This window comes from Anolis sagrei, chromosome 2 (genome assembly GCF_037176765.1).
Source record: "Anolis sagrei isolate rAnoSag1 chromosome 2, rAnoSag1.mat, whole genome shotgun sequence".
NCBI lineage: Eukaryota > Metazoa > Chordata > Lepidosauria > Squamata > Dactyloidae > Anolis > Anolis sagrei.
Genome location: NC_090022.1, coordinates 198,231,873 through 198,250,462, shown reverse-complemented (window position 1 = coordinate 198,250,462; position 18,590 = coordinate 198,231,873). Strand labels below are relative to the sequence as shown.

General features: G+C 41.6%; 1 protein-coding gene across 4 annotated transcripts in view; it reads right to left on the bottom strand.

The window, feature by feature from the left end:
- PTPN6 (protein tyrosine phosphatase non-receptor type 6) overlaps window positions 1-18,590 on the bottom strand; it is a 44,476-nt gene that overhangs the window by 21,574 nt on the left and 4,312 nt on the right. Inside the window, exons 1-3 of one of the 4 annotated variants that reach the window (XM_060762596.2) lie at window positions 12,783-13,102; window positions 11,872-11,997; window positions 7,353-7,547 (exon numbers count right to left, since the gene is read on the bottom strand). In XM_060762596.2, coding sequence (XP_060618579.2) covers window positions 7,353-7,547; window positions 11,872-11,997; window positions 12,783-12,787 — 326 coding nt within the window. In that variant the 5' untranslated portion in view covers window positions 12,788-13,102. Of the gene's footprint in view, window positions 1-7,352; window positions 7,548-11,871; window positions 11,998-12,782; window positions 13,103-18,590 lie in introns of those variants that run through there. The other 3 variants (XM_060762597.2, XM_060762594.2, XM_060762595.2) reach the window with 3 other exon arrangements.

Genomic DNA, 18,590 nt, shown 5'->3' with positions numbered 1-18,590 from the left:
CACGTGTTGCTGTGGCCCAGTCTGTGTATATGTGTATATATGTGTGTTTGTGTATATATGTGGTTTTGCACATGCGTTGTAATGCATTTTTTGTTTTTGGGCTTTTTAAGTCTCTTCTGCTATGTTTTTCGGTGTTTTAATGAGTGATGGTCACTCGTTGGCCTGATAGGTGTATTGTGTCCAATTTTAGTGTCAATTCGTCCAATGATTTTTCAGTTATGTTAACACCACAAACGAACAATACATTTTTATTTATATAAATATATATATGGGAACCCCCGGTGGCACAGTGGGTTAAATCGCTGAGCTGCTAAACTTGTTGACCGAAAGGTTGCAGATTTGAATCCAGGGAGTGGCGTGGGATTCCGTTGTCAGCCCCAACTTCTGCCAACCTAGCAGTTCGAAAACATACAAATGTGAGTAGATCAATAGGTACCGCTCCAGCGGGAAGGTAACGGTGCTCCATGCAGTCATGCTGGCTACATGACCTTGGAGGTGTCTGCAGACAACGCCTGCTCTTCGATTTAGAAATGAAGATGAGCACCAATACCCAGAATCGGACTCAACTGGACTTAATGTCAGGGGAAAACCTTTACCTTTACTATATATAATTAAATTTTGATTGAAAAGAAATAGAGATTCAGTGGAAGTTAAACAAAAGAAGAACTGAGAGATGAAGAGTGGAGCAAGAATTAATATCCTGGGCAAAAAGAGAAAGAGACAGCGAAAAAGGAAGAGACAAAAGATCACCAACAACTGAAAATTCACCAAAAATTGTGAATATGAGCCAACATCCCTCAAAGACATTCAGTCTTTGAATTAAAAGAATTGACATGGAGATTTTTTTGGCAAGAATGAAAAAAAAAATCAATCACAACTGGACTGTGAGATGTATCAGCGAATAATGTGTGCAGATCCAAATAGGGTGGCCTTTTGCAGCTGACAGTGTTGGCCAAGGTCTTTAAGCACTGCACCCAGTGCGCCGATCACTAATGGGACCACCTTTACTAGTTTGTGCCAGAGTCTTTGCAGTTTGATCTTTAAATCCTCATATTGTGTAAGCTTTTCCAGTTGCATATTATTATTATTAGCATAAGGGGAATTGTGTGCTTATTGAAATGGGTGCTAGGGAACTTCTAATGCTCGACTGCTTGTGTTTTGGAAATGTCCCCTCTTTCTCTTTATCTTTTGAAAGATGCATGGAAATACAGAATTGCAACGCTTGCCATTTACAAATGCTCAAGCATAGTAGCTATGGAGAAAGGCCTTCCTCTCTGCAGGGAGGAAACAGTTAAGCTGAGAGGACCAAATGGGAGGAAGCCACGTGATGGAAAATCTTGGGTGGGAGGGATGGCAGAAAGAGCTAGAGAGCTTTCGTAAGGGCCCGAAGGGCAGAACTTTCCAACCGCAAGGGAGGAAGCAGCAGGGTCCCTGACCAACTGCTACACTTTGGATGCACACAAACGCACACACATACACTCCCTAGAGAGTTGAAACTACTCTATAAGGCACGGGTCCTCAAACTTTTAAAGCAGGGGGCCAGGTCACGATCCGTCAGACTGTCGAGGGGCCAGATTATCATTTGAGGAGAAATGAACAAATTCCAATGCACACTGCACATATCTTATTTGTAGTGCAAAACAAAACAAAACAAAAAACACCATGAAAGAACAATACAATATCTAAAATGAAGAAAAAATTGAACCAACATGGTAAAGGTTTCCCCTGACATTAAGTCCAGTTGTGTCTGACTCTAGGGGTTGGTGCTCATCTCAATTTCTAAGCTGAAGAGCCAGCATTGTCCATAGACACCTCCATGACTGCATGGAGCGCCATTACCTTCCCGCTGAAGCGGTACCTATTGATCTACTCACATTTGCATGTTTTCGGACTGCTAGGTTGGCAGAAGCTGCGGCTGACAGCGGAACCTCACGCCGCTCCCTGGAACTGAACCTGCAACCTTTTGCTCAACAAGTTTAGCAGCTCAGCGGTTTAACCCACTGCCCCACAGGGGGCTCCCCAACCAACATGAACTTACCAGTATTTCAGTGGGAAGTGTGGGCCTGCTTTTGGCTGATGGCTGACTGTTGTTGCTGTTATATGCCTTCAAGTCGCTTCAGACTTAGGGTGACCCTAAATCTAAAGTGAGGGCTGGGTACAACACCTTGGAGGGCTGCATCCGACCCGTAGGCCTTAGTTTGGGGACCCCTGATATAAGAGGACACCTATCTATGGGGTGAAGGAAGAGGAGAAGCCTCACTCTCCACCATGATCTCTGAAGCTTGGAGCTTCTGTCTAATACAGTGGTTCCCAACTTTTTTTTGATCAGGGACCACTCTCCAACATTAGTACCAAAAGGGTTACAAATCATTTTTTGGTCAACTCTAGATTCGGTTTGGTTATTTGGGGTGCCGATTCAGAAAATTGCATTGGATAAACCACATCAGCTCTAGTTTCAAATACAGAACATATGCCAGCCAATAGTCGGCATCTGCTCACCCACAGAAAACCATATATAATAAGCCTCTGCACTATAAGAGGGTTTTGCGAGACCAGTACTCTCGTTGCAACAGTGTAGTAATGGTGAGGCCAAGGACCATATTTTAGTTCTTACGGACCACTGGTGGTCCACAGACCACAGGTTGAGACCACACTAGTCTAATACAAAGCAAAATGTACAAAATCCTCATTTGGAAACAGAAATTTTGTGCTAGAGATTTGAAGTAAAGGCAAAAGATAATCTTGGATACAGTACTAGCACTGAGAGTCAAACTTAATCCTATACAGATTATCTGATCTATGTGCCTTCATTTCCTAAAATATCTCTGACCCATCTACACTGCCATATAATCCAGATTATCAAAGCAGATAATCCACATTATCCTCTTTGAACTGGATTATAAAGGAGATTCCATCTGAACATTAGGAAGAACTTCCTGACTGTGAGAGCTGTTCAGCAGTGGAACTCTCTGCACCAGAGTGTGGAAGAGGCTCCTTCTTTGGAAGCTTTTAATCAGAGGCTGGATGGCCATCTGTCAGGGGTGCTTTGAATGCAATTTTCCTGCTTCTTGGCAGGGGATTGGACTGGATGGCCCACGAGGTCTCTTCCAACTCTATGATTCTACATGAGTCTACACTGTCATATAATCCAGTTCAAAGCAGATAATCTGGATTTTATATAGTAGGGGCGTCTGCCACTGGGTTTTCTTGGCTGGATTTGTTCAGAGGGGGCTGCCTTTGCCTTTCTCTGGGATCGAAAGAGTGTGACTTGTCCAAGGCCACCCAGTAGGTTTCCATGGCTGATCAGGGATTCAAAGTCAGGTCTCCAGAGTTGTATCCCAATGCCCAAAATGCTATGCCACGTACGCTTTCTTAGCTGCTCTCCTTGTATGTTGAACATAAGAGTTCTACAGCTTATCTAAACCACAATTTTCACATTTAACCATGGGCCAAAAATAGCAAATCGGTGAAACAGAGGAAATCCACAGACACTGAAACTTCATCACATGGCCATAGGCAGATTATGAGTCCTTGCTCAGGCGATCTCTCCACACTGAAATACGTGGAAGAGCCACGAGGGAGATTGATATCTTATCAGAACCAAGTGGGGGATTCTTCTATATTAGAGAACCAGAATTGAAACGTGTGCAATTGTCCTGAACATCTACAACATGGTGATTATGAGAATCTGTTTCTTTGCATGGATACCTGATTCCAGGTATTGGAATACAAGACGCAGGTTGTACTTGGGGTGGCATTCACATATGGACACATGAATGGATGAATATGACAGCTGGCTCAGTCCAGGTTGTCTTGACACATCATTCTTTTCAGCCCCCAGAAGATACTCTAGAAAATCCTGAGGAGTGTTTTGAGAGGCAATTTGAGAGGCAATTTTAAGGGAAAGTGGCATTTCTATAGGACACTGTGAGCAGACTACAGCAAGAGTGAATAAAAGGCACAAGACTAGGGAAGAGAAGCAAATGAGAAATGGTTGAGGCAAATATCCTCAAGTTCTTTCCACACAGCCAATAACCCAGAATATCAAGGTAGAAAATTCCACAGTATCGGCTTTGAACTGGGTTATCTGAGTCCACACTGCCATAAATTCCAGTTCAAAGCAGAGAATGTGGGATTTTAGTCAGCTGTGTGGAAGGGGCCTCATGGAACATCAGTCTGGCTCTGAAGCCAGTAAATGGCAAATGCCAATCTCAAATGGATGTTGCCATGCACAGCTCTGTAGCAGCCAAGGCCCCAGGGAGCAGATGGTCTTATTTGGCATGTTAATGTATGCATTTACATCAGTGTTTCTCAACCTGGGGGTCAGAACCCCTGGGAGGGTCACAAGGGGGTGTCGCCAAAGACCATCAGAAAACACAGTATTTTCTGTTGGTCATGGGAAGTTTGGCCAAATTCTGTAGTTGGTGGGGTTCAGAATGCTCTTTGATTGTAGGTGAACTATAAATCCCAACAACTACAACTCTCAAATGTCAAGGTTATTTTCCTCAAACTCCATCAGTGTTCACATTTGGGCATATTGAATATCTGTGTCAAGTTTGGTCCAGATCCATCATTGTTTGAGTCCAAACAATGTAGGTGAACTACAACTCCAAAACTCAAGGCTAATGCCCACCAAACCCTTCCAGTATTTTCTGTTGGTCATGGGAGTTCTGTCTGCCAAGATTGGTTCAATTCCATCATTGGTGTTCAGAATGTTCTTTGATCGTAGGTGAACTATAAATCCCAAGCAACTGCAACTCCCAAATGAAAACATAATCTCCCCCAACTCCACCAGTATTCAAATTTGGGTGTAACGGGTATTTGTGCCAAATTTGGTCCAATTAATGAAAATACATCCTGCAGATGAGGTATTTACATTAGGATTCATAACAGTAGTAAAATTACAGTTATTAAGTGGCAACGAAAATAATTTTACGGTTAGAGGTCACCACAACATGAGGAAATGTATTAAGGGGTCATGACACTAGGAAGGTTGAGAAACACTGATTTACATTATCAGTCCTCTCCCCTTTTGCTTACCTTTTTTAGACCTTAAACATATTTCGGCATAGGCTACAAGAGTATTTTTAGGAACCAGAAATCAGCTAACTCAAGAACCACCTCCCGGTTTTTACTATCTTTGCATCAGGAAGTTTAAATATCTAAAGACTGAAGCAAGAGAAGGAACCTCTTCCAACCTGAGAGGGAAACAGAGTCTCAGTCTGGAGCCATGTTCCAGCACTAAGAGGTCCCAACAGTGAAAGGATAGGGACAAAATGCATACTTTGGCTTAAAATATCTTATTGCCTGCAACAGACAGGTTGGAAAGGCATTTTGTTCTTTCAAGAATAGGGAAAGTTCCATAAGCTAGGAAGCCCTAAAGCAGTTGTATTATGGGGAGATTCATTCATCTGGTGAAGCCAAAAGGACCCAAAGTGACATTGGGCTATCAGTTCAGAAACTCCCCGGTAACAAGTGTAAAGAAATGCCGTATATTGAGAGCTAACGTTACATTTAAATAATTGCATTTGAACCAATTAACTGCAAAGACATGTACAGTCAGCTTCCACATTTGCTAGAGTTAGAGCAGGTATGGGCAAACTTAGGCCCGGGGGCCGGATGCAGCCCCTTGGGCTCTTTTTTCAGGTCCTCCTCTCTCTCACCATCCTATCCTTCCTTCCTTCTCTCTTTCCTTCCTCCTTCCATCCTTCCCCCCCCCCCCGCTTCTTTACCTTCCTCTTCCTCCTTCCTTCCTTCCTTCCTTCCTTCCCTCTTTCCTCCTTCCCTCTCTCCCTCTTTCTCTTTACTTCCTTAACTCCCTCTTTCTCCTTTCATCCTTCCCTTCCACCCTTTTGTTCTTCCTTCCCTTTTGTCTTTCTTTCCTCCTTACTGCCCTCCCTTCCCTCCCTCTTTATCCTTCCACCCTTTCTTCCTTACTTCCCTCTTTCCTCCCTACTTCCCTCTCTCCCTCTTTCTCCTTCCATCCTTCCCTTCCACCCTTTCGTCCTTCCTTCCCTCTGAGGATGCTTGTCATAGATGCAGGCAAAACGTCAGGAGAGAATGCTTCTAGAACATGGCCATATAGCCCGAAAAATCTACAACAACCCAGGGATTCCAGCTATGAAAGCCTTCAACAATACAAGGAATCCCTGTTCACAGGTTGGACTGAAAGGAGGAGGACCCAGTCAAACCTCACAGGTCGCTGAAGGTGTGGCACAAGGGAAAGCTCCACCACTGGCTCCTTATGAGAAGGAAAGGGAAAGGAGAACATGGGTGATCTTGCCTTTTGGCTAGCCCAACAGGAGAGAGCGCCCTTTGTGTACAGGTGACAGGGAGAGGGATTGATTGATCTTGATGGTCTATGATGCATCCGATTTTTGCCTCAGTGGTTCATGGTCTCTTAAAGATTGGGAACCACTACTCTAGGATGACCACAGAATTGCACTGGAGGACCTAGGGATCCCTAGAGAGGGTATTCTCTAGACATCGCTATGTTCTCCAGTGATATTGGAGGAAGTTGACCATAGAATCACGCTTGAGGACCATGGACCACTTAGAGATAACATTTTCAATCAGTGTTTCTCAACCTTCATGTTGTGCTGACCCCAACCATAAAATTATTTTCGTTGCTACTTCATAACTGAAATTTTGCTACTGTTATGAATCATAATGTAAATATCTGGTATGCAGGATGTATTTTCATTCATGGGACCAAATTTGGCACAAATACCTGATACACCCAAATTTGAATACTGGTGAGGTTGGAGGGGGGATTGATTTTTTTCATTTGGGAGTTGTAGTTGCTGGGATTTATAGTTAACCTCGAATCAAAGAGTGCTTTTCCCCAAGCCTTGAAAGGGACATGAGCCTCCCTCCAGCCTTGCGCGCTCTCCCTCACTCCCGCGCTCTCCTTCACTCGCACATACGCACCACACTGCACGCCTGCTCTCCCCTCACCACTAGGAGTCTCAGAAACAGTCTCCCCTTGGCTGAGAGGCTGGCCAATCACAGCAGGAGGAGGACCTTTGGTGGAAGGATTTGCCATCTGTTTCCAAAAAGGAAGAGAAGGACAGATGGAGAGATCTTCGCCCTTCTTTGCCACAAGGGTTCCTAAGAAATATGTTTTCTGATAGCCTTTAGTGACTCCTCTGAAACCCCCTCACGACCAACCCCCAGGTTGAGAAACACTATTTTAATTAAATTCCATGGATAATCAAACCCATAAAAGTCAAAGCACAAATGCGGGGGGGGGGGGGGGGGGAGGACAACTGTACAAATGCTGGTGCATGAGTTTGGATGCAGAAAGGGGAGAGCGTTCAGTTGTAGGCATAAGCCAGTCTGTTTTCTCATACCTTTCTGTCGTGGGATCGGAGCAGTTCAGCGGATATCGCAAATCGATAATGGTTCCATCTTTGTCTTGCAGACATCCCTGCTGCTGTGTGTAGTACTCCACCAGTTCAGACAAAGTGGCAAATTTTTCTCCTCCATAGAGGTCATAAAAATCCCCCGTATTCTGGATGCGGATGTGGGTTACCTGATCACCAATCCTGTAGGGGCACGAAGAAGTATATGATCAAGAAGAACGGAGGGAACTAACAGAAGTAGGTATGCAAGGGAGGAGAAGATAGGAAACCCGTTCCTCTATCCATTAACTCCAGAATCGTGGGCAAAAAGCATGGGAAGGATATACCTGGAAATTGTCCTGATGAGACTTATCCTCAGCATACCTTACACATGCCAAGCCTCATATGCTGAGTCCCAGAATTTGACCCTTTCACCCAGGCCAGAGCATGAAATAAAAGTATGTGTCAAGCTCCATTATGTCTCTCATCCATACTTTTCCATACTCAGGTGCTTAAAATGGAACGACAGAGGCCCGGTCTACACTGCCATATAACCCAGTTCAATCTGGGAGAGATTCTGGGCCCTTCCACACAGCCATATAGCCCAGAATATCAAGGCTCCCAGTGGTGCAGCAGGTTAAACCGCTGAGCTGCTGAACTTGCTGATCAAAAGGTCACAGGTTCGAATCCGGGAAGCCGGATAAGCCCCCGCATGCCCAACTTCTGTCAGCCTAGCAGTTTGAAAGCATGCAAATGTGAGTAGATCAATAGGTAACGGCGCTCCATGCAGTCATGCCAGCCATATGACCTTGGAGGTGTCTACGGATAATGACAGCTCTTCAGCTTAGAAATGGAGATGAGCACCACACCCCAGAGTCGGATATGACTGGACTTAATGTCAGAGGAAAACCTTTACCTAAGAACTTTTCGTTTGATGTTTCGCCCACATTTATGACAGGCATCCTCAGAGCTTGTGAGGTCTGTTGGAAACTAGTCAAGTGACATTTATATATCTGTGGAATAATGTCCAGGGTGGGAGAAAGAACTCTTGTCTGCTTGAGGCAAGTGTGAACATTGCAATTGACCACCTTGATTAGCATTGAATGGCCTTGCAGCTTCAAAGCCTGGTTGGTTGCTGCCTGGGGGATCCTTTTACAACACCAGCTCTTCAGCTCAGAAATGGAGATGAGCAACAACCCCCAAAGTCAGACACAACTGGACTTAATGTCAGGGGAAAACCTTTACCTAAGAACTTTTCGTTTGACGTTTCGCCCATATCTCTGGCAGGCATCCTCAGAGCTTGTGAGGTCTGTTGGAAACTAGGCAAGTGACATTTATATATCTGTGGAATGCCCAGGGTGGGAGAAAGAACTCTAGCTGCTGGAGGCAAGTGTGAACGTTGCAACTGACCACCTTGATTAGCATTGAATGGCCTTGCAGCTTCAAAACCTGGCTGGTTGCTGCCTGGGGGGATCCTTTCACAATGCTGGCTCTTCAGTTTAGAAATGGAGATGAATACCAACCTCCAAAGACAGACACAACTGGACTTAATGTCAGGGGAAAACCTTTACCTAAGAACTAGAGTGTTACGATTGTTACGAGCAATTCCATTCCACATGAAATTCCATGTGAGTCTTGGGATTTTTCTGCAAATTCAAAATATGAGGAATTTTGTATGACACCAAGTGAGTTTTTGAAGACTATTGAGGGGAGAGGGATTGACACATTTTCAGCCAACTTGAGGTAGTGACAATTTGGAAGAATGGAGAAAAATTGGGCAAACCGAAGTTGGTCTGCTGGTCAGAAGACAGGAAATTGGTGAAGGAAGTTCTGTGACAGAAGGCCTGCAGGCTTGGGCCAATGCTAGGAAAAGGACTTCCTGGCCCAGTGTCTAAAGCCTTCCCAGAAACACTCAACTTGAGGAAGTGTTTGGAAACCACTGGGACATGTGGGACGCAGGCTAGAAAATAACTGGACTGTTAAATCCTTCTGCTTTTGGCACAGGACCCCACACCAGATCCAAATTCTCTCACACAGAGCTGCAAAAAGAAATAAAAAAGCCTGGGCTTCATCACTGAGTGCTTCTTCTGATGCAGTGAGATCAACTCCCAGGTCCTGTCCAGCAGATCAGAATAGCTGCTGGGAATAATCCTAGTCAAGTGGCAGCAAGTCACAATGGTCCCAGCTTCATCTTTTCATTTGTGGCACCCACTATTCATTCTGTCTTCTCTCTTCCTCCATGCAGTCATGCCAGCCACATGACCTTGGAGGTGTCTATGGACAACGCTGGCTCTTCAGCTTAGAAATGGAGGTGAGCACCACACCCCAGAGTCAGACATGACTGGACTTCATGTCAGGGGAAAACCTTTACCTTTACTCTCTCTCTCCCAGTATCCCACTTTCACTGGAAACACTGTTATAATTGAGTATTCCAGGCTGTATGGCCATGTTCCCAAAGCATTCTCTCTTGACGTTTTGCCCACATCTATGGCAGACATCCTCAGATGTTGTGAGGTCTGTTGGAAACTAGGCAAGTGGAGTTTATATATCTGTGGAATTCCCAGGGTGGGAGAAATAACTCTTGTCTGCATGAGACAAGTTTGAATGTTGCATTTGGCCACCTTGATTAGTATTGAATGGCCTTGCAGCTTCAAACCCTGGCTGGTTGCTGCCTGGGGGAGAATTCTTTGTTTGCTCCAGATTTTTTCTGGAAATAGGTTTAAATATTAAACACAGGAACAGACCTTAACATTTCTCATCCCCATTAAGTGCAACTCTCTCTTGCAATTACTCATGAGACAGTTTGGATATACCTATGCTTTATCATGGAAAGTACAACAGTACAATAGCACAGCTTTCTCCCTTTACATGAGCATTCTTATGTTCGCAGAATTGTATGATTCTGTAAGTTGCATGAAAGAAACTTTAATATTAGCAAAATGAAACTTCTGGAATTAAGTTTTTTCAATATTAAGAAAATGGCATGCTATCACTACGTATGTTTTTAATCTGTTTTATTGTATTTATATGTTTTAACTGTTTATATGTTTTAACTGTTTTATAATTTGATATGGTATGTTTATTCTTGTGTGTAAAATAATAATAATAATAATAATAATTATTATTATTATTATTATTATTATTATTATTATTATTTATACCCTGCCACCATCTCCCCAAGGTACTCGGAGCGGCTTACATGAGGCCAAGCCCAACAACAACACATCAATAAAAACAACAGGGAATAAGCAAAATAAATACATTAATATAACTCACACATAGAGTAACACACAAGATTTAAAAACCTATGGCTGGGCCATAGTAATAGTTGTAATAGTTAAAACTTTAAAATAAGTGCTGGACATGATCAGAGGGTGTATCTAGTTGGAGGGTTTTAAACGAAATGTAAAGAATGAAATGTAAAGAACATTGAATTTTTGCCGTAATTTGTAAGCCGCTGCAAGTCCCTTTCAGGGTGAGAAGGGTGGGTATAAATATAGTATATAAATATAGTAAATAATACTGTGAAATTATGTGGTTTTAATCAAGTTTAAGAGAAAGACTTTAAGAGTAACAGGACTGCATATTTCATTTCAGAACAATGCAGAGATGTATGACTTAAAAAGCTTGTAGGAAGCTTGTTGGAGCAACAGAAGGAAATTTATATAGTATTTTATCAAACATGGCAAGACACACATGGTACTTAATGTGATGCCCAGTGATGTTTATACTTTTTGAACGGATTTTACATTGCAGACATAGTTTTGTTGACATGTACAGTTCATTATGTTTATCTACGTCTTAATTTTCTTATGGCTTGGCTAGTTCCTATATAGTCTTGTAAGTTCATATTGATGTTGTCTTATTTATTGTAGTTGATTTGTTTTTGTTGTCTGTTTTGGCATTGAATGTTTGCCATTTGTTATGTTGCTGGAAACTGCCCTGAGTCCACTCGGGTAGATAGGGCCGGTTACAAATAAAGTATTATTATTATTATTATTATTATTATTATTATTATTTGATACATAACAAGATTAGTACACAACAAATAAGATCACTATGCTAGCTTTTGTATTTGATCACACATTGGACACTTCACAAGTGTCTAGGACTGTGTGATATATCGGTGAATAATGTGTGCAGATTTGAGTAAGGTGGCCTTTTGCAGATGGTAATTTTGACAGTGCCAATTGTTTTTAAATCCAGGCCAAGGTCTTTAGGCACTGGACCCAGTGTGTCAGTCACCACTGGGACTACCTTTACTGGCTTGTGCCAGAGTCTTTGCAGTTCTATCTTTAAATCCTCATATCGTGTAAGCTTTTCCAGTTGCTTCTCGTCAATCCTGCTGTCACCTAGGATTGCAAAATTGATGATCCATACTTTCTTTCCCCCCACGATTGTGAGGTCAGGAGTATTGTGCTCCAAAAAATTATTATTATTGTTATCTGAAACCTTCTGCATAAGGAATGACAGGCAACAGAGTTTAAAGAAGTTTCATAAGCAAAGATAATAATAGCAGATGAATTACCTGACGGAAAGGGAGAAGTCCCCTTTGTTCTTTCGACTAGGGCGAGCCAAGAAACTGCCATGGATTCCTCGTGCTTTCAGCAAGGCCTCAGCATCGATGCCACTCAGGTCACGGTGGAACCACCTGCTTTGAGAGGGAGGTGTGGAAAGGAGGGATTTGGGAGAGAAAGAGACAGGAAGAATCCTCTTTAGGTGAATGCGTCAAGACTTTGCCACAATCCGTAAAGAGAGAAAAAGTAGACAGAATGATTACAGTAACTCCCACTCTTACAGCTGAGTATACATGTGCATGCTAAACAAATGCATGTACCGGAGCCTTGTGTGTACCAAGAGCTGGTGGTTTGAGCAGGGAAGACGGGGTTTGGAACATTGGCCATCCCTGCTTGCAGGGGCCAATGGGTCAGATCAGTCCAGATGCCACTAAAGGTCCAGATGCCACCTTGAACACATTGCTTTTGAACAGAGTCGCAGTTCACCTGCAGCTCTCTGCTATCCGTCCCTAAGTGTTAACTAGTCAAGCAACAATAAATTAAATGTTGTACATGAGTTGTCACTTTAAGCAACAGGATGGACATTTGTGGCCTCCAACAATGCGGCACACCAAAAGCGAGCAAAGAGAGAAAGTGGTAGAGAAACATTCACTGGCTAAATATTTTGCAAAATACAGTAGTAGATGCAGTGCTTAAAAGAGGAAGAAAGAAGAGGTTCAAGGATGGAAAAAAAGTGTTAATCCTGACTCCACCTTAGCCCAGTGCCCACACTTGCAAGGCCATGTGCAACTGGTGGTCTCACGGCATCCCTCCCCACAAACAAATATTTGGAGCAGAGATCTTTGCTCATGATGTAGCCCAAGAGAAGACCTTTCAAAGCCTCGACAGAAAGATTGAACTAGTCCAGTATTTAATTCCTTACCTCATTATTGATAGGGGACAGGCGATAGGGTTGTTTATGGTCCCAAAATATAACAATTCAGTTAATTGGAGGAAGCTCTCCTTACGGTACCGACAAAAGAGAAACGGACGCCTTATGATTTCTGTAAGACTTCTGAGCCTTGAATTCTTCGTCGCTCTTGTTGTCCATCTACCTCATACATGTGTTGTCCCAATTACGCTTTCATATACTACTCCGCATTCTGTCTGTATTGGTAAGTACGGGAAGATCAACAGAACCGAGGCAAATTCAGAGTTGCTGCCCACTGTGACAGGAACAGGAAGCATAGCTAACTTATCGTCGCTTTTCACTGCAAGCTGCTATGCATGCACTTCTGCTTCTCCTTTTGGGTCTTTTTCCTTCCGTCTCCTCACTGTGCACCATTATTTCTGGGCCTGATGTGTGTATGTGTGTGGTAATGATGACTATATCATGACAGAAATGAATGCAAGGCTACTTGTTTCATTTCCTTCTGTGATGAATCAACAGGAGCAACTAATGCAGTTTATTTCAAAAACAACAACAACAACAACAACAACAACAACAACAACAACCTTTATTTATACCCCGCCACCATCTCCCCAAAGGGGACTTGGAGCGGCTTATATGCGGCCAAGCCCAGTGATACATTACAGCAATATAAAATATAAACAACAAAATAACATCACAATAAAATAAAGAAATCAATCAAGTAAAATAAACAGTACAAAATAACATAATGGAAAATCAAACACAGTGGGCGGGCCAACTGCACGACATAAAATGATAAAACTCTGGATGAGATAGCAATGAAAAAGGTATATTTGTGGGAGAGGAGCTCGTATGAGACTGAACAGTGGAATTAGACTTTCAATAAGGTGGGGGAAAGTGCAATATGAGGAAAGCAGTGTAGGTGAAACAACAGGACTGGAATATATGGTCACTCTCCAAAGGCAAAACAATGTCATCCCAAAAGTATATGACACAGAATGAAGACAGAAAAGCAATGGCATATAGATTGTGAGATGAAATCATAGAATCATAGAATCCTAGAGTTGGAAGAGACCTCATGGGCCATCCAGTCCAACCCCCTGCCAAGAAGCAGGACAAAGCACCCCCAACAGATGGCCATCCAGCCTCTGTTTAAAAGGCTCCATAGAAGGAGCTTCTACCTTGATTCCTTGTACAAAAGAACAAGGAATCAACCTCACTGCATGTCAGGCCCTATGTACACTATAATATGATGCATTGAAACTGCATTATATGATCAGTGCAGATTCAAATACAGCAGTCTCGCTTATCCAACATAAACAGCCCAGCAAAATGTTGGATAAGCAAAAATGTTGGATAATAAGAAAGGATTAAGGAAAAGCCTATTAAATATCATAAATATGTGTTATGATGTTACAAATTAAGCACCAAAACATCATGTTTTACAACAAATTGACAGAAAAAGCAGTTCAATACACAGTAACGTTATGTAGTAATTACAGTACAAATCTCACTAGGCAAACATCTACATTGATGTTAATCTTTAAATTTTCCTTTATAGGACCTCTTCGTTTACTGTTGAGCATAGCAGATTGTTTGGTGTCCCCTGAATAATCATCAATGTAAATGGTGATTTCCATAAGCACAGATATTCTCTCTTTTAAAAAAAGGCTAAAGTCATCAGGTAGATGAGTTGTTGTATTGTCAAATCACAATAACTCCCCCCAAAAGATTTATAGTTTACCAAATGTAATATATTATTTTTATCTATTTATTAAAAAATACTTTTTTGAACTTTTGCTGATCTGCCCCAGCGGAGATTGGGAACAGACCAGAGGCAGCTTTATAGTTATCAAAGACTTTATCATTATCTAACCCTTTAAGAAACTGTATCTCACTACCTCTGAGGATGCTTGCCATAGATGCAGGCGAAACGTCAGGAGAAATGCCTCTAGAACATAGCCCGAAAAAACCCACAAGAACCTAGTGTATCTATTTTTCCCTGACTTTCTATGTAACTTGTATCTTTCTGTACTGTATCTATTATTTCTTATATAAAATGTAGCAAGATGTAGCCCAGAGACAATTGCTTCTATGTAACCCCGCTGAGGCATTTTCCCGAAACAGGAAAGTGGGGCAAATCCCTCTGGTTGTTTCCCAACCCGGCAATCATCATAACCCATTGTTCATGTATGCAAAGATAGACAAGTTTCTTGTGTCAGCCAAGATAAGACAGAAAGTATTTGGCTAGTTAAGAGGTCCACTTGAAGCTGAGAGATTGCTAACTGTGGAAACAGAGGTTCAGAGTATGTACATCCGTTAAACCTCTTCATTGACAGCCCAATTCTTGATTGCCAAAATCATCACCTTTTGACTCAGAAATCTTGCACCTTTGTTAATACGGCAGAACTGGACCATTAAGCTAATGAAGAGCTCATTATCATTTATTTGACATTGTCTTTACAAGTGATGTCTCCTCCCAGAGAGATGTCCCCTCAACTGATTGGTTCCCTGGCTGGCAAATCCCTGGCTGTCATTTCCCTAGAAAAGGTAATCTCTGCCTGGAGGCACAACTTTAGCTGCGTCCTCAGCCAATCAGAACACAGATCAAGTCCAGCCTCTCTCTCAGCCAATTAGGGAAGGGAGTGGGAGTTTTGAATTGTTGTCAAACTATATAAGATGGCTTGCTTTCTCTGTATGGTTTATGTTTGTACACTTTGAAGCATCTACTTCTACTTGCATCCCTTTTGGCCACCTTGAATCAACTTAGGAGAGTGTTTCTCTGTCCTGATCAATTTGGTTTAGCTTGCGCTCTACGGGCACGGATCATTTTATCCATGGTCCTAGTTATCCACAACAGTTGCGACCAACCTAAGAATTGTCTTTGTCAATCTCAGTGCTGGGAATAAAAATTGTGATATAGAATGCCCATACAAATTGGAAAGAGCATCAAAGGGAAGGTAGCAGGCTTGTCAATAAAGCTGTTCTCCCAGGCAATAGGGACATAAATATAATATAATATAAATAAAAAAATAGTACAGAAATAAAATGACTATAATGCAATTAGGATTCTGAAAGGCACAAGAACCCTTAAAGTCTTAATAGTGCATTGCCTGCTCACCAAGGGCACAGCAATGGTGCACTTTTATCGAGGACTTTAAACTAGAGTAGATCAATTGAAGTGGCTCAATAGATAATCAACACAAAGCAAATCCCATTGACTCAGGCCCCAGCTACACTGCCATATAATGCAATTTGTAATGCAGTTTAATTGCATTAGATTGCAATATATGGCACTCTTGACTCATACACATGCAGTACCCATGCTACAAATACCCAACTTGCAAACAATTCATAGTTAAGAACAGGAATAAGACAACAGGAAGTGAGTAATCTAGCCCTAAGAAGGGAAGATCACTCCTGAAAGAGTTATAATTACTGAAGCTTTCTTGCCAATCCTTGTTTCCACAACAAGCCAAATTTTTCAAAATCCAGTTCTCACAGGGGCAGAAAGTGAGCTGAAATCTTCTGAACGGGGCACAGGCAGCAAAACAAACATTTCTGGGGGGTGATAATCCTTCCCTGTGCAATTCAAAACTACAGTATATACTCGAATATAAGTCAACCCGACTATAAGCTGAGGCATCTAATTTTACCACAAAAAACTGGGAAAGCATATTGACTTGAAGATAAGCCAAGGGTAAGAAATGCCAAAAATAGATACCAATAAAAGTACATTAATTGAGGCATCAGTAGGTTAAATGTTTTTGAATATTTACATAAAACTATAATTTAAGATAAGACTATCCAACTCTGATTAAACCATTATTCTAACCTTCTTCTTTGTAAATGTGCTTACGTATCCTTCTAATAATAAATAGAGTAAAATAAAAAATATAATAATAATAGAGCAAAATAATAAATGTAAAAATAACAACAATAAAGTAAAATAATAAATGCAATAAAAATAATAATAGAGTAAAACGATAAATGTAATAATAATAATAATAATAATAAATAGAGTAAAACAATAAATGTAATAAAATAATAACAGAATAAAATAATAAATAACTTTGACTCGAGTATAAGCAAGGAGGACTTCTTTAGTCTAAAAAAAGGGCTGAAAAACTAGGCTTATACACAAGTATATACAGTAATCTATATGAATTTTTGGCTGAAGTTATACTTAAAATACATACAAATTCAATTTAAGAACAAACCTACAGAACCTATCTTGTTCGTAACTTGGGGACAACCTGTAATACAGTTCACTGCAGTTCACTGCAGTTAAACTGCATTATGAAACTGCATTATATGGCAGTGGAGACAGGGCTTTGACAGTTCTACTGTAGTCAGGATTAACAACAGAGTCTGGGTCTCTTTTAATCAGGTTTCGGGGTGGACCACAGAGAAATCACAGTTATTATAACACGAGTGTTTGCTTTCTCCATTAAAAAACAAGTGGGCATAGGTTGAATTTTTGAATGTGGAAGGAACTCTTTCCACGGTAGTGAAAAGACATGTTGTTTGGGGGCTAGTATATAGAAATGCAGGAAGAGAACCCTGTATTTCCTACGTAGATATAAGAAATTTTGTTTTAAGAAGATCAGCACAATGCAGGGATGAAAGTAAGCAAGCCACCTGAGACGGCACAGTGCTTGTCATTGTTCTCTTAGGCAAAAATAATTACAGGCAGGTCTCAGAGAGGCGTAAAAGATGTCCTCTTTTAGATAGGATCCTCTTTGCATGTGAGGCAGGAAAACGATGGCCACATTCAAGGTTACCAAATCTGGCCAACAAAATTTGTGTACTAGGCAAATAAAATCCACTATATTCAGACATCTCATTTACATAATTTCCAGAAAGAACCTCACTTCTCTTCCTATCGTGTGCTAAAAGAAGAAACAGGAAAAGGCCAACACAAGGTCTTAAGTTATATATAAAAGGCACTCTTTTATTCCGTGGAGCAACATATAAGGAGCCAGTTGTCAAGGCGAAACAATATAGTCCTTTTTGTTACTTTCTCAATTTGTCCTTCTCTTTAAATGAAAAAAAAAAAGCAACTCTTTGAACCAACCGAGACACAGCATATTATTTGAGAGCACGGAAATGCTGGGCCATTCTGACAACCACCATGTCAGACTACACAGAGAAGCCATTGAAATCTATAAGCATGTGGACAATTTCAACAGAAAGGAGGAAACCCTGGAAATGAACAAAATCTGGCTACCAGTATTGAAAAAAAAAAAAACCCTCCAAAATCAGGACAGTAAATAAAGAGCAACACTCAGAAAACAGAGGAATTCCAGACAAGAAACAATCAGGGCTAGCTAACACCTCTCAAAAAAGGATTCCACAGGCAGGAAGCAGCCAGGCTTTGGAGCTGCAAGGCTATTCAATGCTAATCAAACTGGCCAATTGCAACACTCACATTTGCCTCAAACAAACAAGAGTTCTTTCTCCCACCCGGGACATTCCACAGATATATAAATTTCACTTGCCTAGTTTCCAACAGACCTCACAAACTTCTGAGGATGCCTGCCATAGGTGTGGGCAAAACATGATTTACAGGATAATAATCACAATTGTGTGGCTTGTAAGTTGTGTTGAGCCCTCACCAGACTCCCTCTTTTAATCTCTAAAATCCAGCCTTGAAATGGCTGCATGTCCCTAGAAACTTCAAAAGCAGTGGTTCTCAACCTGTGGTCCGTGGACCACCAGTGGTCCACAAGAACTAACATGTGGTCTGCAGCCTCACCGTTACTACACCATTGCAATGAGAGCAACTGTTCTCACAAAACCTGAGGCTTATTAAATATA